The following is a 20401-nucleotide window of genomic DNA, read 5'->3' on the forward strand; positions in this document are numbered from 1 at the left end:
GTCAACGGGTTTGAATTATAAAATATTGAAAATAAAAAGATGAAATTATATTAAATTTGTATTTAATAAGAGTATTGATTGAATTAACATTTTAAAAACCCTTCATCGTGGGATTCAGAGATTGAGCGAAGGATTATTGTAATTAAAAATTGAGAATTAGCGATCGATTTCTTGTGTTCTTCAAAAATTTCTCAACCAGAGTGGGGAAGGTTATTCTGGATTTCCTTCCCAACGCCCAGCGGATTTCCGATTTGGAGATTTATGCTTTGATTTTGTTCATCTTTTTGAATTCTTAACAAATCTATGGTTTTCTTTTTCAATCTCTGAATCTCTACCTTCTTCCTTCTCAATGGGATTCACCATCTCCGATGATTTGTTGGGTACTTTCGTCCCGATTTTCGTGTATTGGTTCTATTCTGGGATTTACGTGCTTCTCGGTTTCTTCGAGAATTACCGACTGCACTCCAAGAAAGACGAGGATGAGAAGAACTTGGTTTCAAAATCCACTGTGGTTCGAGGCGTTCTCTTTCAACAATTCATTCAGGCTATTGTCGCCATCATCCTCTTTAAGGTCAGCTCCTACTTTCTATTTCATTTCTTTGCTACTATTGCAATTAATAATCATCGTCGTCGTCGTCGCACTTGTCGTTATTATTGTAATTTAGTTTATTTCTGATCCTAATTATTGGTGGAACCTGCCCTAGAAAATTTCAACTGAGATTCATTTTGCTCATACACTTTGGTGTAACTGTAGTACGATCTTCCTGAGATTTCCTTAGTTTAGCTACTGAGATTGAAAGTTTTGTTGTTTGTGAACCATTTGAGTTTTGACAAAATTAAAGTAACAACTCCTCTTCTCTTTATATGTGCTTTGATCGAAATTAGAGTCTGTCACACCACTGGATGCATCGTTTTTTATATAATTAAACACTGCATATTTAAAACAACATCTATTGCTAATGCTGGCAAAGTGAAAATCATATTTTGTTACTGTAATTTGAATTGATGAAACAAAAATCTGAGAATCTTATAATTTAGTAGGAAACTCGAAAATTTCGATTCCATTCAGGAACAAAAGGGTTGATGATTCAAGCTGGAAATTGGAAGGATAAACTTACAGTTTTTAGCATCCACTGTAAAGTTATATTAGTTGGTGTTAAGCTGTTAGCTTTTGACTTTTAAGTCTTTTGGATATTCAAACTCTAGGAATAGAGGTTCATAAGGAAAGAGTTTGGATGAATAATTTCAAAGCTGTGATCGATGGATTTGAATAAAAGTTTATGCTATTCGCCCCTTTTTTTATTCTTAAATTCCCTTTGAGGTGATCGTTCGGTTACAAATCGAATTGGTCAAAACAACACGGTATTTCTCAATTGTATGAAAATTTAATCGTACTTCCTTTAGCTATAATTCGATTCTCTTGGATTTGTCTATTTAGTTTAGGTTACATATTTAGTTGTGTAATCTTTAATGTTTTGGTTTACTTATATATATGTTTGAAAAAATATCCTCAAGAAGTATTGGGACAGTACCAATCCCCTTTCGTCTTCTGCATTGTAAGAAGTCGACAACTCGTACGAGCTAAAAACCTTGGTTCCGTACAATTGTGTCTGCAATCTTTTTTTTCTTCCTGTGAGTTTCATGCTAAATGAGAAGTAGAACTGTAGTTCTTGTTGTGGATGTTCATGTGAAATATAATTACTGGAGTAAAACTATTATTAAAGTTAGCCTCATCTAAGTGCTGTTAAATGAATTATGTGGCTTTGATCCAGTGGTTAAAGTGGCAAGTCATGAACTTAAATGTTTTCAGCTTATAGCATACTCCCAATTCTGGAAAGGAAAAAGGAATCAATGTTAGATTCTGGCATTACTTATTGATATCATGTGGGTTACCAGCCCTGCACTTGCATCCTAGTTTGTATCCAAATTTATAATTGCATCTTGTTATGTTCAGGTGACTGGAAACGATGATGGGAGCATTGCAGTTCCAAAATCCTGGCCAGTGGTTGTTCTTCAATTTCTAACCGCGATGTTCGTTTTGGACACGTGGCAGTACTTCGCACACAGATACATGCATCATAACAAGTTTCTGTTCAGACACATTCATTCTCAGCACCATAAGCTTGTTGTTCCATATGCGTTTGGGGCTTTGTATAATCATCCTGTGGAAGGACTACTGCTCGACACGGTCGGTGGAGCATTGTCGTTTCTAGTATCTGGTATGACTCCCAGAGTCTCTATCTTCTTCTTTTCCTTTGCAACTATTAAGACCGTAGACGATCACTGTGGATTATGGCTGCCTGGTAACCTCTTCCACGTCTTGTTTCGAAACAATACTGCGTATCACGATGTCCACCATCAGCTATATGGTAGCAAGTTTAATTTCTCACAACCCTTCTTTGTTATATGGGATAGAATACTTGGAACCTACTTGCCTTACTCCTTGGAGAAGAGGGCAGGAGGCGGCTTTGAAGCACGGCCGAAGATTGAATAAATATTGTAAGCAGCCATCTGTTGCTTATATTATATTATTTGTATCCCACAACAATATAATTTGTATATTACTCCTATTGTTGCGCTTTTTATACCCTTTTTTTCACATTGCCCTAACATAGGTTTGAAATATGAGTTGAGATGAGCTTAGGTTGTGTTTTGATATGTTTTCTTAAAACTTCTCTATGGCTTTAGATTAGTCACAATCATTGTGAGTGATGACTTTTGAAGAGCTGCTTCAATCCCAAGTGATAGCTTCTTCTTGTCTTTGTTAGAAAGGTCGTGGTTTTCAGTTATGCATCATAAGCTTGAACAGGGGCCATGTTTGGCTAGGTTGATGTGTTGATGAAGCTTTGGAACCAACCAAATGGAACGAGATGGTTTGGTTTGGTTTGGTTTGGTTCGGTGCATGTTCGGAAATGATTTTGGAATGATTGAAATTACTATTCCGAAAAGGTGGAAAAGTTATTCTCTTATCTTATTTATAGGTTGGATATTTGGAACATTCTAAATTTTATTTTGATAAAGCTAGCGTTGTGTGTCGATGTTTGATCTCTATTACATGTTATATTTAATGGGAATCGAGATTACGTCTAGATACTAAGAACGTCTCAACACTGTCAAACATTCAGCCGAGTCTCTAGATGCTAAACTATACAATAAAATATTTTTCTTAAATCTATAGCTTCTCAATGCTATTGGTGTGGGACAAATGTCTTGGAGGCTTCATTTGTACATCGTTTTGCCATTTTTAGTTTGGTTTGCTCTTTCTTTTGACTTTAGGTCACCGTAACTTTACGTCGAATGAATCCCTTATTCTGATAGGTCTTCTCAAAACTCCGATGTTGCTATAAATGAATGTTTGTGAAAGCATACATAAATAATAGAATTATCGTTCTCGAACGTCGAAGACAGGCAAAATCTATCAAAAGCATCAGAAAAACAAGCAAGCTAAAAAGTTTATTATTCTTAACTTGTTTACATTTCAAGAGTATTTAGAATTGTTTGTGTTAATTTTCACTTTTATAAATGATTGCAAACATTCATCTATCTACGACCCTTCCTTTATTCATTCAATATCTCCGAATGTCTCCTGTACTTGGTTAATAGATTAAAGTATTACATGTTGAGATTCTGTTTACGTTGTTCTTCATTCTCCTTCATTGTCACGGTATTATCCATGAAAACTATCCATTATCTTTTACTTGTTTAGTGACACCCGTGGGTATCTAGAATTATACGTTCCGATCTTCATTCTTATAAACAATTGCAAACGCCCATCTTTTATTCATTCAATATCTTCCGTTATCTTTTCAACCAATATCCCCATACTTCAATTAACCAGAACCAAATCTCAAACAAAAATTATTAAATTTTTATTGGAGAAGCACATAAAAGAAGTGGCAAGCAAAATCAATGCCCAGCCCCCATCGTGACAGCAACATGAGTCTCCGGCGGCGGATCAGGAAGCAAAAACATAGCACACACAGCACTCACAGCCGCAGCAATCCCCCCCATGACAAAAGCCGGCAAATTCCCCCCTCCAAGAGCAGCATCAAGCGGCCCACTAACAGCCGACACAAAGAACTGCGGTATCACTATAAACAGATTCAAAATCCCCAAAGACAGCCCTTGCCCTGCATTCGATGACAACGAAAAGATCGACGCAAGAGCAAACGGAACACTATAAGTCACCGATAACGGAACACCCAATATCGCAAAGATCGCAAAGGCACCACCTTTAACATCCGGCGGAGGAAGCGCCAAGCCGCCGTGAACAGCCCTCCATTTCTCTGCCGCCTTCGTGACAGCCACCGTGCACCCCATACAAATTGCCAATACAACATTCACAATTCCCCAAACCCATCTTAGCCCACCAACAGCACGGCTAATTGGCTCAATACCCAATGCAGTAAACCCAAGAACAAATGAGTTAACCATCAAACCAAGCGCCCCTGCTCGCACACCAAGGTCATAATTCCTCTCTTGTTCTGGCGTCCCCTGTGGCTTGCCACCATACACTTCAGCGCCCATCCAATCCGTGTCATACATTATAAAAGGAAACCAACCAATCCAATTCAATGCTGTGACAAGCAACAACACCCACATGGGCTTTGACAGCCGCTTGAGAGCCCCACACAATTGCCCAAAAAACGGCTCTGTTTCGTTGTCAATAGCGTTCTCATAAGGCCTCTCGCTCACTAACAACACGGCGGCTGTTGTAATGGCTAGCAGCAACACAATGTCGATTAAAAAACATGTCTTGAGATTAGCGCAATAAGCATCACAAGCTTTAGTGATGGTAAATGGAAGGAGCTTATAGAGTGAGCTATTGGACCCTGCTGCATACCCTAAGACATTCCCTACGCCCATAAAGAATGAGAAGAATCCATTAGCGACCCTCATTTTCTTTTGGTTGCTACATGACATATCAGCTAACAAAGCTCGACAAGGGCCTTGTAACATGTTGTTAGCGACATCAAGAACCCAAAATCCGACCACGAAGATTGTCACTGCCCTTGGTTTTGTGGGTTTGGTGAGTTGATCTCCTAGTGAATGCCCAATGTCTGCTGCAAAGCCAATGAGGAAAACTGCGGCGGCTACCGATATAGCTCCGGCTACGATGAAGGGACGACGGCGACCGAACCTCGAGGTGCAGCGATCGCTGTAGTAGCCGACGGTTGGCTGTACAATTAGGCCGGACATTGGACCACAGAGCCAAATGAAAGCTGACCATGTGTGCGAAACACCGAGTTGTTGGACGTATGGTGTTAGTAATGAGAGCTGCAGAGCCCAACCGAATTGGATTCCGGCTGCAATGGCTGCAACTATTATGATCTTTTTGTATGAGCTTGAATTGTCTATGTCCGCCGTGCCCTTTGGCTCAATAGCTCCTTGCTCCATGATGGTGGCTAATTGTTCGTCTTATGCAAGGAATTCAATCATTAATCAATGGTTGAAGATTTTGGTGCCCTTATGAGTGACTTATATAGCTAAGTTTTGACCAAATACTATGAGGACGTTATGAGTTGATACACGAACACGAACACGAACATGAACAATTAGATACACGAACAATTCGATATACTAATAGTACTGTTGGGTACATGGATCGTTATGAATACATGAATCGTTGAATATACACGACTAGTTTGATACACGAATTGTTGAAATACATGAATCTAATTATTAAGCCGCAATTAAGGTTGTTTAATTTTTTTAATTATTTTAGGAGGCGAACGCTAATCGCGATACTTTATTGATCTATACCATAAAAAAAAATTCGACATATATTATTTCAATATGATAAATTAGTTCAATATTATCGTTAATATGGGTTGCACCCAACGAGCAGCACGTTGGCTTAGAAGTAGTTGCATGGTACTAACATTTTGTAGACATGGTTCGATTATTTAAGAGATGGTCTGAAAAAGGGTCCGTTTTTTTTATAGCTAAGGAAATGGATCTATCGTCCTTTTCTCGAAAGTTAGAAACAACCGGTCCTAAAGAAGACATCGATACATATACATTATCACATGGAAGAACGTGGAGCTAAACTGGATTAGGGGTACATCGAGGTACCATACGACTTCGTCGATAAGAGCTTTTGGAAGTCATCAGTCTGTTATTCGTAGTGTATCATATGACTTCCCAGATCACTATCGCGAAGTTTTTAATCGTCTTACAGTCAAGCAGGCTTATATCAACTTGAATCGACGTTTGCAGACCTCCGTTACCCTTTAGGAGGCATTTACAAGTCAAATTTGAAATCAAATTAATTTGGAGGGATTTAGCCTTATAAGTTAGGGATCCATAAATATTGTCGGTTCTTATCTTCATTCTCTCAAGATCATAAGCTTAAAAGAACGTAATAATACCAATATGGTCCATGTTATCTAATGCATGGCGGAGTTAATACCTATCGTAGTCTTCGTAAATTCAATCCACATTGATATCAATAAGTCAACACACACAGCTGGAAGCTTCGGGTTGTTCATCGATTCTAACGATAACATAAAAACAACTATAATAATTCTTTCACCATAGTGAAACTCGACCGAATCTAAACAGATTTAATAAGTTCAAAACTTTCGAGAACAAAAAAAACGACCGCTCGTATATATCCATGGGGATAGTGCATTAAGAGCTGATAGTGATTGAAATGGGTCACTCACTTAAGAATGGTAGTTGAATAATTGATAATGGAAACCAACATTCTTTTTTCAAAACCAATATCTATCTATATAGAATTAAATGGTGCCTTTATGATCAATTAACTTTGATTGGTTGCCCTCACAACTATATGACAACGAGTTCCCGACCCACCTCGATGAGCTGAGACTCCCATGTCCCGCCGACCCTTCGAAAAAGTCAGGTCGTCAAACGGTTCATAGGGGCGGTGTCCCGAAGCATGTTCAGCTGCTAGAACTTAAGATGAAGCACCGTGAGTAAGAAAAGAAAGATCGACCCCCTCTCCCTATCGATCGAGCTGCTTTTTCAAATTTATGTATTTTTCAGTAAAGATCGGTTGAATTTAGACATAGCTCACCTGGTTAAGACATATATGATCGATGTTTGGACAACATTTTTTTAGGTTAACGGGACAAAAATTGAATCGATCAACTTAACAACAATCGAAAATGGAGAAATAACGGGACATAATTGGCTAAAAATGGTGTTCTATATCCGTTTTAGAACGAACAATCATCAAAGCTCTTCATTGGTAGGCTTTGCATAAAGTTCTTAGAAGTTGCACGGGAGATTGACATCAGTTATCATTTCAAAAGTCGATAATTCAATCTTTGGTATTTGAAATTTGAAAAAATTATATATTTTTTAGATGAATGGATTCTCGGGAGCGTGACGAAAGTCTCGCGTCAATCAGATAAGGAGAAAATCATACATTTGACCATTACTATTATCTTTTTGACAATTAAATGTGAGAAACGTAATACTCAAAGAACAATATCATACAATTGTAAAACGATACCAATTATCCAATGATGTCATGTATATTGAAAGCTATATTCGAAAGCCGAGGCGAATAAGGGCGAGGAAGCGAGCGTGTAGCAAGAGCATGACGTGACGATGGCAGCAACGACGGCGGTGGCGCTTGTGATCTAAAACTAAAACTCCTAACCCTCGTCTCATCTTCAAATCTATTCACCGACACCGACACCGACGACGAGCTGGAATTGAAATTCACCTTACCATTAATCTTCCGACCATTACTATTATCCTCCGCAACTCTCACAGCTTTCTCACTTTTACACCCCAAAAGACTACCCGACCGCCGCTTCTGAACAACAACAGCAACCGGCTCATTAACACCAACCCTCCTTGGTGGCGGCGCCGCCACTCTTGCAGGACTAGTGGTGGAAATCCGCCGCTCATCGAAATCCAACGCGCTGGCCGTGACAACGCTCCACTCGACGCTAGCTTCGCTCGGAGCGTAGTACGACGGTGTTGGCGACTGAAATGGGTTGGTTTGCTTTGTGAGGCTCTCAATTTCGAACAAATCGGAGCTGCAATCGCTGTTGGCTTCGTCGTTGTTGTTGTTGGTGTGGTCCCATGAAAGCATTGCTAGTTTTTTCTCGAGGCTAAACGGTTTATTTCTGTGCCGGCCGATCACCGGCGAGCCGAAAACCTCCAAGGATTTCCGTTCCACTTCCGGTTCTTGGAAATGAACCAATTTTAATGACCCATTTTGGAAGGTGAAAGAATTGTCTCTAAACGACGCCGTTGGGGCGGTTGTTACTGGTCTGCTGAAACTGATTTCGCCGATGTCGTCGGAGGGTTTGTCGGAGCGTGAATAACACATGCAGTAATAGCCGAGCGCGTGGGAAAGAAAGCCTTTAGTGTTATGGGTCTTATGGGTGTTGAGTAACGGCTTCTGGGTGGTGGTGGTGGTGGTGGTGGTGCATGATTCTGAGGCAACGCTGGGCGTGGCGAGCCATGGGGTTGGCGTGAAGGGCTCGTCGGGGGCTAGGTTTATGGAGGGCTTGTTGTTGGGTGGGTTTGTTCTTGGGCTGTCCACGTGGATGTCCAATCCGCCGTTGAAATATTTCTCGGCTCGGAAAACGCCGATTTCTCCATGGGAATCGAAAGGGAGGGGCTTTGGTGGTGTGGAGGTTGACATGGTTGAGGTTTGAAGGTGTGTTGTTGTTCTTGGAGATGGTTGTATAAGTAGAGAGGATTTTGAGGACATTAATGATGGGACATATGGATTTGTTGTCGTTACCGACACGGAATTTAATTCTGTTTTTTTGATGGCCATCAGATTTAGGATATGTTGTAAATGTTGTACCTACTTGGATTTTTTTCCTATATTTGTATAAACCGGATTAAAGATCTATAATATTTTCGTTTTTGTTTGGTTTGTGATCTAAAAATTTGTATGTGGATACCATACTAAAAATCTAGATCTAGTTGTGTAATGTTCTAAAAATCTAGATCTAGTTGTGTAATGTTCACCGCTAGCTGATATTATCAGGTAAGAGTATCTGCATGATCTTCTCCTTTAACTAGTCAATATATGTAAGAGGACAAGCTCATCGCTAGTGGATATGTAACAACCAAAGCCCAAGTCCACTGCGAGTAGATATTGTCCTTACCCTTATAAAGGGTGTATAAGGGTGTTTCGTTTATTGTCCTCTTTGAACTTTCTCTTTCAGGCTTTCCCTGAAAGCTTTAAAACGTGTCTGAGAAAGGTTTTCACACCCTTGTAAAGGGTGTTTCGTTCTCCCAAGGAGGACAATATCTGCAAGCAATGAGCTTGGGTTTGGGCTGGGCAATGTGCCAAGGAGGTTGTTCTCTGAAGAGATGGATTTGGTGGGGATTAAACATCGATTGAAGGGAGTGGATTGTAATATCTTGTTGGATAGGGAAATGAAACATTTTTTATAAAGGTGTAAATTATTTATTAATAGAGACTTTGGTTTGGTTCAGTTTTAATGAATGTTAATCAGTAAATTGAACCAAACGGAAAATATTGAAAAAAAGGTGAGATACCAATTTATCAAATTTTGAAGCTATAGCCTATTAAACAAATTTCAATCCACGATTATTTCCTTAACCATAAGAACAAATTAGCAAACAAAAGGAATCACCAAAGATATAGGCATTAAATAAATTAGTAACATAATAGAATTACAACGCAAAATAAAAAAACGAATTGAACCAAACCCGACTCGACCCAACCGAACACGTCGATATTTCTCTCTTTGGAGGAAGGGGTATGTGGATGACAATAAATTAGAGTACAAAATAAGGGCATAGAAATGAGAGGTAAGGCATTTTGATTGTCTTGGTCTACAAAAAGGCTCAAAAAAGGAGGGGAAAATTGAAACAAAGCGCACCTGCAGCTGAGCTACTACTACTAGCTGGGCGGCGGCCTCTGCGATCCCCCGCCACTTCCCTCCGTCGTGGTAAGTAGCAAAATGACTACATTCGTGGGAGAAGGGTGGGTGCTGTTGTGTATTCAGAGTGAGGGGTTTTTGAAAGTAGCCAAAGGTTTAATAGAGATTCAGTGTGATGTGGAGTTCTTTCCACCTACAACCCAATACTGCTTCACAGCAATCAGTACCTTCTCGGGCACGAGCGGACCGTCCTCATGATCCACCATTTTTGTATCCCATCTCATCCCTCCGATCATCTTCTTCACCTTAATGAGTACGTCAACTTCATCGCGGAAGATGACTGCTCCTTCGGGTCTCAAAATCCTGTCCATCTCCAAGAGAATGTCCTCCATGTTGCATCTGTTTATAAAATATAATTACATTACAACCCATAAGAGAATTCATCCACAAAATTTCCAGAAATTTAGCTAGCTAAACTAGTTTGTGCAGGCTTTTCGTCCCCGTCGTGATCCTCGTGGAGAATTCGGGATAGATTTATGCCAAATACACAAAACAAGACAACTATAAAAACAAATGTTATTTCATTGGGATATATAAACAAAAAAGTTCACCAAATTAAAGGAATGCACCAACACTTATGGGAGAAAAGGACAAAGAAAGCTCAGCACTTCAAATTTTGATGTATATTCATATCGGAGTACTTACTTGTCCTGGTACAAACTGAAAAGGCCATGGGCATGAATGAGGTCATATGTCCTAGGATACGTGGAGAAAGCTTCACACCTGAACCATAAAATGGAAGGAAAAACAGGACATATCGTTAGATGTTATATAAGAGAGAAAAATATTTAAAATTTTGAGAAACTAGTTATTGCAACAAAGAGAAACAAGTTCGGGTACTCGAAAATAAAATTATATTTTGAATTTTATCCTCACAAAGATTGAATTGAATATTAAATGTATATGAACTGCTAAAATCATATAAGAGGAATGAATAGAGAGAGATACCAATCATGGTAGATGCCAATTAACCCTCGTTCATAGATGACACCAAGAGTATTTTTCTCAGCTATAGTGGGCATCACGTTCATTACCCATAGTTTAGAAGATTCAAGAGCTGCAGCAAAGCTTCCCAAACCAGCATTCATATCCATAATATTACGATATCTTCCAGTATCAAGAAGACTATTGATCTTCTTGTAAGCCTTCACATGCCTCTTCCATTTGTTATTGTCCTCCTGATAGGCTTGGACAGAAATGCCAGGAACAGATCCACTAGAAATTCTAGGAGGTACAGCATAAAGTCTTGCAGGAAATGTCTTCAGTTCACCACCAGCAGCCTCATCAGAGCTCTCAACATTAGGATATGGAGTAATGCAGGTCTCCATTTTTTCATACCTAAGTAAGTTATAATGTATACATAGAAAACAATCGAAGTAACAATTAATTTTAATGAAGATCTTATCTATAAATAGAAACCACTGATAATACCCAAAATGCAATCATACCAGACATCATCTGATACAGGCGATTTGCAAAAGATGTCTTGAGAATCATCCTGTCTGTCACGACATGAATCTGTATTTACTCTCTTCTGCCAAATAGCAATCTCACCCTTCTCAGACTTCTTTTCCCAGCAAAGAAGCTTGGCAACCTCCTCAATCTTTCTCTGCTCCTCCTCAAGTTCTTCTCTAGGACGCTGCCATGACTTATAATTAGTCTTCCAGTTGATTGGAGGACCCGAAAGCACCCAATAACCACCTGGTCTAAGAACTCGATCAACTTCCATTAGATATTTTCCATCTGCGGTAAAAGAATTTGAGAGGTCACCCCTAAAATTACCGAAACTGCTAGCTCCGTTTTCAGAAAGTTCCAACTAACAGAGAATGAAAAATGAACAAGTAAATGCTCCTGTCCTAATTCTCACCATTTGCACCCCAAGGGATTAAGCAGCGAGAACAGTGAGCCATGTCAAAGGCTCTAGATGGATAAGGCAGCTTCACAGTACCCAGAACACCAATAACTGCAGGAACTCCCCTTTCAAGAGCAAATTGAACCTGTGCTTCATGAGAGTCTCGTGGTGCAAACGACATAGCTAATACATGTCGACTCAGAAGATATGCACCCCAACTTGCAACCTGAGAAAACCGCCAACAGAAGAAGAGTAATAATAAATTAATAAATAATACATGCAGCAAAGAGAATTTATACGTGCATATCAGGAAAGTAAGAAAGAAATAAGTACAAGGCGTAATGAGAATAGCATACCCCACATCCAGTGTCAAGAGCAGTCCTAACTGTCCCATCTTTAATAGGAACCACAGCAGCAAGCTGATCAATATACTTATCTGCCCCTTGAGGAAACTGAGTTCCTCCTCCCGGGAATCTAAATACATTGCCCTCATACTGAATCCAGTTCTGTACAGCCTTCTCAACAGTCAAACTCTTATAAGGTGCATTTGCAAATGGAACATAGTCTCGACTTTTTGGCCAAGTGAAGGGAGTTACATATCCTTTGGGGGCTGGTATGAGGCAATGCAACTTTTCTTCCTCAACAGGGCAATGTCGCTCACGGTAAATCATGTCATTCCTGGGGAAGGTCATTGCACGCTTTTGATCTTGACAAGGGGTGTAATCAGTGAACTCAGCATCACATGACTCAAACATTTTAGTTTTCGATTTTGATTCATCAATAGTCTCAACCTCACCTCCATGATGAGTCTCAAAATTCAAATTCGAAACTATATTACAGTCTGATCCAGTCTTAGTAATCTCCATGGCTATACTATCTCCCTTACCAAAACCACTACGTTGCCATGCGCCTAGTATGTAGAAGAACAGACACAAACCTATAACTATGAAAATTTGAAAAGAGCTCCTGGCCCTACCATCAGCTGAACCTGGTTTGGGTGCCATAACGCACCTGTATGGTTTCCACACAATCGCTTTGTTATATATGAGCAGTCAAACAACGAAAGAAAAAACAAAGTAGCTAAATCACAAAGACGTTTAAGCAAATTAAGTAAAGAAACTCCAATCACTTCTTCATTTAATGATGATTTCACCATAAATAATCAAATATAAACTTCTGAAATCAACTCCAAGCAGAGAAAGTTCAAAGTTGATGACAATTCATACACCGACAAGAAAGAAAACCAGTGAACTTGCCAAAAATGTCTACTCATACAAGCAAGCAATTCCAAACAACAATCGATACACAAAACAAATCCCCGATCCATCCAGATCCGTGAGAACAATTCAACAAATCCGAATAATTCATTAATTCCCCATGTGAATTTCACATCACAAATCTGTTCTAACAGGAAAGCGAAAACCACATTCAATACAAGTAAAGTATTAGTTAAATACAATCCAACTACACATGTAATTAAACTTCAGTAGTCCCACCAGGAAAGCAACCGACAGCAACAATTGTTTAAAGAATTAAAAAAAAAAAACAAAGATCTCAAGATTTCAACACAAGCAAGTAAATCGAAATGAATAAAGCAAGAAATAGGATGACTAACCAATGGCAAGAAACGAAGCGGAAGAATCAGCAGCAGAACGAAAAAACGAATGGAAGAAACAGGAAGCTCCAACAGAATGAAAATGGAAGAGAAATGGAAGAAGAATGGGTGCAATAAGTAGGTGAAAAACCCTAACTCCGACAAGGAGAAGCCATGGATTAGATCTGAGCTTTAGCAGAAAGAAAAGTAAAAAAAAAAAAAAAAATTATAGGATTATCGAATTGTTCGGAGTTGTGGAAGACCGAAATGGAAGCCAGTTGAGACACCGTACTGGGCTCCACAACCCACACGTCTCCGCCTCTCCCTCTCTCTTTTAAATCCTTATTTTGAATAATTCAAAATTATTAAAAATTAATTTCTTTATTCAAAACGACGTCGGATTCTCACCCAATTCCCCCACCGGACTTCACGGGAGTGGACCCGCACGCGCTTTCATTTCAGTGTAGGGACCTTTTTGTGGGGCCCATCTTATCATTGTTTTACATACACACAGCCAATTAAAGCCATCGATTTAATGGACGGCTACGATTCGCAGTTCAATAAATTATTTTAATTTGAGAAATTTGTTAATTATGATATATAAATATATTAAGTAAAAGATGATTAAATAAAATTAAAACGAATAATATTTTTATTCAAAAATATATATATTTTTAATGGAATGAGATCCCATCAGAAATTTTAACATAGAGATTCGCTGCAAAACAAAACCGACAGCCGACCGTAATCATGTGGAAATACTGTCTTGTTCTCCATCACCTTCCATCCATTTTTAAATTTCACTCAGATTTTTTTAATAAATTTTTAATTAGAATAATTCTTAATTATAAATAAAAATGTCCCCGGGATCGGGTGGGACGAGGAAATTTTCTCCGCCCTCCCACCTATTTTATTTTTTATCTCTATGAAATTCTCTTTTTAAAATCATTAATACGTGTTTTTCGCCTGTTTGACATTCGAGTCAATGAAAGACGTAGGAATGTACCGAGTACCATATCAGAATGAGAGATGATCTTAAGAATAGGATAAAAATTAAAAGAAACGAAAGTCACTATCTATACGGACGAGATGAACTTCTTTTTGACATAATATCTGTCACTTAAAAGTGTGAATAAATCTGAAAATATTATTGCTCAATTAAACAATATGAGTTAAGAATGAGAAATAGAATTGGGATCGAAGGTTCAATTTTCATTGATATTCACAACGTTTAAATAAGATAGAAACTACCAACTAATACCTACCCGTAAGGAAAATATAAATTAACTAAATCTTGAAAATAAAATAAAATATATTACTAATAAAATTTAATTGATTACGAATATGTAAGATATATTACAACTAATATATTATTTAAATATTATATTCCATAATTAATTTAAACCAGCAATAAGTTACACTAAATTTTGGCATTTTTTCAGTGACTAAATCATAGGAATTTCGTAATTAAGCGTCATTTGTTTGGAGCATTTTTATGTTGTGTGACCTTCCGTGTAATTTCTTAAAATGCATGTGTGAAGACAAAATATGTTGGAAGAACTCCTAGCTTACGCTCTGACTCGAGTAGTATGGGGCATGTGGAATCCCGTGTGAATCAACAAAGACCACCGTGCAAGGCTAAATACTCCTGGGTGACCGATAGTGAAGTAGTACCGTAAGTGAATGATGAAAAGAACCCCATATCAGGGAGTGAATATAGAACATGAAAACGTAAGCTTCCAAGCAGTGAGAAGAGACCGGGACTCTATGTTGGTTTGTGAGAATAGTCTTCGCTCTCAGAAGTAAGGAGTAACTGACGTGACCATATCGTAAGTAATATAAGAAAATATCGGATTTATCGGAGATAATGAATCTCGATCCGAAAACAATTTAAATTTTTATTAAAAAGAGAAAATTAAACAGACTTCGGGGATCAGCATTGATGGAGTGTCGGTAGCTGATGGAATCACCCATCAACCGACTTTGCGGCTTAGACAAGGACCCACTGTACCTTATGCAAATAATAATATAAATATTTAATAATAATAATAATAAAAAGGACAAACTTGTCTTTTGATTTTACCAAAATTGAATTTTTTTATTTAAAAATAATTTTAAATAGCCATGAAACTTAATTACTTCCCTAACTTCCAAAATTATTCATATTAAATTTAAAACTAAAATTATAATTTAATGAAAATATTTTGAAGCAAATATATTTTTAATTCGAATATTTAGTAAATATCAAAATTACCCTCTTAGTTAGCTTCATTAATGGGCAAGGTAAAGGCCTAAGCTTGGCCTATGGGTCTCAAACTCTATTGGGTTGAGCCTAGACGGACCTAACCCATAATTTAATGGGCATAGTTCGATCGAAAATTGTGACAGGTAACTATAAATAAATATCGATAATGAAAAATGATTAAAAAAATTTAATATTTAAATTTATGGCTATCGTATGTTTAGAGAGTCGCGTGAATAATCTCATGTTCCATTTAAAAAAAATTGTCAACCAACGGTATGGAAAATGACCCTTAAGAACAAAACTATCGTAGAGTGGTTTTTGACTTGAACATAGACAGCCTGAGACCACCGCTAGCAAATATTGTCCATTTTAGCTCGTAAGGTATTGTCGTGAGCCTCACGATTTTAAAACGCGTAGATTAATATGAGGTTTTCATACCCTTATAAAGAAAGTTTCGTTTTTTCCCCAACCGAGGTAGGATCTCACAATCAAGTTCTAGCAAATATTTTCTACTTTAGCGTGTTACGTATAGTCATTAGCCTCATAGTTTGAACGTGTATACTAAGAAGAGGTTTTCATACCCTTATAAGGAAAGTTTCGTTTCCTCTTCAACCGATGTGAGATCTCACAACTTACTACTAACAAATATTGCCCGCTTTAGCTTGTTGTGTATAATCGTAACTCAATTTTCTCACATAATGTCTAAAATAACCTCCATTTAATTCAATCAAATATTTGAATTAATAGAAATTAAAAAAAAAAAAAACTGAAATTTCTCGAGATCATAGGAATTACAAATATCAATTCAACAGCTTGTCCCAAATGCAACTCAAAGCATGTCCAATCGACGGCGGCGGCGGCGGCGATTCCCACGGCTTCGAGTCCTCAAACAACAACGCATTGTCTTGGCCGTACATTGGCTGCTCAGCCAAGCCGTCGGGCTGGCCAACAGACTGAAACCACGAAAACGGCTCAGATGTTTCAGGCGCCCGACAACCAAAGTCGCCGACAAGGGAAGCCGACATATTCAACAGTAGAGAGGAAACATCAATGTCGGCGACTCCCATTGGCTGAGCTGTGAAGCTGGAAGGACCGCCAATGGGTTCATTTGGAATGGAAAGCTGAGGGAGCTTTCCCTCCAAATAATCATTCGAGACATTGCAAACAACATCTTCCGCGGTTTTCGAACACAAAACCGACCCGTTTCCATTCACGTTGAGTTCGTAAGTTATCTCATGTTTCGATGTAGACGAAACACCTCTTCGAGAAACATTCGTCTTCTTAAAAATCCGACATATCGCCCACGAATCCTAAAACAACCAAACAATCAAACATCAAAACAATATACAATAAGCTCTTGACTAATTCAGAAAATGATCCTAAGTTTATAAGTAAGGAACACATCTTCATTGGTACGAGATCTTTAGGGAATCAAACCATTATGAAAATCTGTAATTCCTAACATAGTATCATAGTCATACCCTTAACTTAGCTATGTCAATAGAATGCTCAAATGTCGAAAAAAAGAAGTTGTAAGCCTCGAAGGTGTAGTCAAAAGTCGAACAAACGGTGTACTTTGTTCGAAGACTCCAGAGAAGGAGTCGGGGCTGGATTAAGGGGAGATTGTTTGAGGGCTTAGTGTACTTTATTCGAGAGGAGGATTATAGGGAGGGAATGATTGGTATAAGGCCTTTTTGGGAAAGCTCAAAGTAAAACCACGAGAGTTCATGTTCAAAGTGGTGAGTATCATACCTAACACAGACTCAATTTTAAAGGAATCGAGCTTAAAAAATTAGAGGCGAACCATAACGTTAGACGGATCGCGAAACTCATGCATCATCCAATCAGTTTTGAATGCTTTACAAGCTCTCCCTTTATAAAAAACAAGAGATTTCTTCAACCCAATAATGGATTTGGAAGAATAAACAGGACGATCAGTGCCAGTAGCTTTCCAAAACCCAGCTCCGGTGACACGATTAGGCCGCGCACTGTTCCTATACTTCCTGTCTCTTTGACAATAAAAATACCACTCCTTCTCTCCACTCGCCGCCAGCTCTAAACCAAAAAGACACACAAAATGAGTATCACCGACAACAACATGAACAGAGGAAGAGATATCAATATTCAAACAACATTACTCGGAAGATCCCACGGATCATATTTATAGATATCAAGCTGCCTAATGAGCTCAATGCAAAGCGGCCGCTGCTGGATCTTCATTTTCAAGTAGAACCCAACAAGCTCTTCATCCGTTGGATGGAATCTAAACCCCGGAAGCATCACATCATCATCATCTTCAAGAACAAGTTCTTCATTGTTTCTTTCTTCCATTTTGAACAATAATGGTAATTTTTTCTCAACCCCTAACAGTTTAAATACCATAATCGAGGTGGGTTTGTGTTTTGCGAGGAAGCTGACCCATAAAAGTCAACAAAAATTGATCTTGGCGACCGAGCTTTAAAAACCCGGTTTTGGTTTGACTTGGAGAACCGGTTTTTTTAGATGAATTTAAGGAGTTTGAACCGGTTCAGCCGGTTTCTTGGGATGGTTACAAAATTGTACTGATTCATTTCTTTTATATATATTATTAATTAATGGACGTTCTTCGATGATGAATAAATGGCAACGTTGAGCTCAAACCAAGTTCCAAGATAAGCTCACTCTCACTTAAATAATAATTAAAAAATTATATATATATATGTATCTATATATATATATATATTGGTGTTCAGTTTCTATTCCATTCTTCCCTCAGCTTCTATTCCAATGATTTTGTCAGATATTACCAATTTATTTTTTTAAATAATTATTGATGAAGAAACTATACTGCAAAAATAATATAAATTATACTATATGTATTATGTTAGGGGTAAAATTGTAAATTGGTTTGAGATGAATCGAACCGCTAGGGACTTGGCTTGAAGAACAATTCCATGGTCGGTCGGTGCAAGCCCGATTTGGTGCTCTTTTACCCTAATCCTAAAAGGGTTGAAGGGTCTTCTTTGAACAAATTTATTGTTGTTGTATATGAACGTCATTATGTTTTCATAATTTGAGATTAATCAAAAATCGGGTTTATCTGATCAAGGGTTGAGGCATAAGGGTTCTAGTGGTATCTGTTAGACGAATATGACTCTCTACAATGGTATGATATTGTCCACAAAATGCTTCATTCTCATGGAGATAATGGATTGATATTGTCGACATTTGAGGATTTACCAATCTATTATGGCTCTAATACCATGTTAGACAAACACGACTCTCCACAATGGTATGATATTGTCCACTTTGAGCATAAGCTCTCGTGACTTTGCTTTGAGCTTCCCCCAAAAGGCCTCATTCCAATAGAAATAGTATTATTTGATTATAAACCCACGATCATTCCCTAAATTAGCCGATGTGGGATTTTCATCATCCAACACTATCTAGGTGCAAAGAATTACGGGGTGACTTCTTTCTATTGCTATATATTTTTACCGTGCTAGAGCTAGTTGGGTTGGGGTAAAGAGCAGTATCGAGACCAAATTTGTCGTTTTTAACATCTTTAGAACTAAATAAAAACAAAACTCAAAACGGTTTAAAAATTTCAAATCTAAGCGACTAAAAACTTACTATACGGATCTTTATAATATAATTTTAATTGATATTATGATTTAATTTATTTATAAAAGGAAAAAAAAAGGAATTAATTGGTACATAAAATATATGAAATATTTTAATAATAAAAAAAAGTCATGCATCGAAATAAGATATTAAAATTAAATTTAAATAAAAAATGGGGTTTTGAGAGACAAAAACAAAAAAATTAGAAATAAAAAAGATTAATTATTGGGATAAGGTGTTCAAAATTTAAAGCCATTTTGAGCGCATTCCAATGCCATGCGTGCAACCAAGAAGAGACTTGAAGTCAAACCCTAAATAAACCCACCCACTTATCTATGTCTCATTCCACGTGACAATTTAAGCCCTTCTTAATTACGCTTCTACACTCGGCTCATAGAGCACTTCAGAAATCAAACTCAAGTCAAAGGGCTAAGGTGTAGTCAGCTTCCCCGCTCACGTTTCGGGTTGCTAAGGTCAGATTCTTGAAACAACAGTCCTAGGAGGGCAGATTGATTGAACGAGAGGGGAATCAATGCCTAGTCAAATTCAAGTAGAGTACGGAGCTTGTTTGCTCTTTCGTATAGGTTCCGTGTAGGCGTCTTTCCATACCATCAGTGTCTACTTGAGCTCTTTTAGCATATTTTGTCCTCACTCACATGCATCATAGGAAAATTTTCAGGAAGTCACCCAATATACAATTATTTTGAGCAAAACACGTTTAGTCATCGAAAATGAAGGTGCACCTTGTTCAAAGACGAACCAACTCAAAAACAGGTGGACATGTGACACCTGATTAAAAGGAGGGGTACATGAATGAACAGAGACCATATTTGAGTATAAGCGACCCTGAAGATATGATGACTAAGAAAATGTTCAAAAAATTGAAAGCTGCTACTGTATCAACAGTGTACTCTTTCGTTTTCGTTGACTCAGAAAGTATCCTAGAAGGAGAAAATGGTCGTATTTGCAAATATAACGGTCGCATTTTTTAAAACACTTGAAATATTATTTTCAAATTTTAAATATTTTGACATTTATTGGTTTATAAGTTTTAATAAAATTATTAATTTTTTTTAATACCTTAATAATTTGATATTTATAAAAGAATATTCCACGTTTGACAATTTGAAAATAAAAAATAAAAAATTATATTCCATGTGTTGCAAGACAAAAGTCCCTATGATTTATGGTTCTCT

The 20401-nt window shown here is 37.8% G+C and overlaps 5 protein-coding genes across 5 annotated transcripts; 1 reads left to right on the forward strand and 4 right to left on the reverse strand.

The window, feature by feature from the left end:
* Positions 1-75: 75 nt before the first annotated feature.
* Positions 76-2998, forward strand: LOC111787781 (sphinganine C4-monooxygenase 1-like). The gene is made up of 2 exons (XM_023667830.1): positions 76-571; positions 1955-2998. Exons 1-2 carry the CDS (start codon positions 350-352, stop codon positions 2492-2494), a joined length of 762 nt encoding a protein of 253 aa, XP_023523598.1. The 5' UTR covers positions 76-349; the 3' UTR covers positions 2495-2998.
* A 755-nt stretch (positions 2999-3753) lies between these two features.
* LOC111787779 (sucrose transport protein SUC8-like) lies at positions 3754-5397 on the reverse strand. Its single transcript, XM_023667828.1, has one exon. The coding sequence runs from the start codon at positions 5395-5397 to the stop codon at positions 3907-3909; it is 1491 nt and encodes a 496-aa protein (XP_023523596.1). The 3' UTR covers positions 3754-3906.
* Positions 5398-7354: 1957 nt separating this feature from the next.
* On the reverse strand, positions 7355-8693 carry LOC111787780 (protein PHYTOCHROME KINASE SUBSTRATE 1-like). The gene has a single exon (XM_023667829.1). It carries the CDS (start codon positions 8630-8632, stop codon positions 7487-7489), a length of 1146 nt encoding a protein of 381 aa, XP_023523597.1. The 5' UTR covers positions 8633-8693; the 3' UTR covers positions 7355-7486.
* Positions 8694-9581: 888 nt separating this feature from the next.
* Positions 9582-13676, reverse strand: LOC111787778 (probable methyltransferase PMT2). Its single transcript, XM_023667827.1, has 7 exons — positions 13379-13676; positions 12120-12774; positions 11779-11989; positions 11360-11654; positions 10860-11249; positions 10557-10634; positions 9582-10250 (listed from the first exon to the last, which is right to left on the reverse strand). Exons 2-7 carry the CDS (start codon positions 12765-12767, stop codon positions 10019-10021), a joined length of 1854 nt encoding a protein of 617 aa, XP_023523595.1. The 5' UTR covers positions 12768-12774; positions 13379-13676; the 3' UTR covers positions 9582-10018.
* Positions 13677-16402: 2726 nt separating this feature from the next.
* LOC111788486 (protein FEZ-like) lies at positions 16403-17933 on the reverse strand. The gene is made up of 3 exons (XM_023668823.1): positions 17741-17933; positions 17407-17657; positions 16403-16912 (listed from the first exon to the last, which is right to left on the reverse strand). The coding sequence occupies exons 1-3, from the start codon at positions 17931-17933 to the stop codon at positions 16403-16405; spliced, it is 954 nt and encodes a 317-aa protein (XP_023524591.1).
* Positions 17934-20401: the final 2468 nt, after the last annotated feature.

Source organism: Cucurbita pepo, chromosome LG02 (genome assembly GCF_002806865.2).
Source record: "Cucurbita pepo subsp. pepo cultivar mu-cu-16 chromosome LG02, ASM280686v2, whole genome shotgun sequence".
NCBI classification, from domain to species: domain Eukaryota; kingdom Viridiplantae; phylum Streptophyta; class Magnoliopsida; order Cucurbitales; family Cucurbitaceae; genus Cucurbita; species Cucurbita pepo.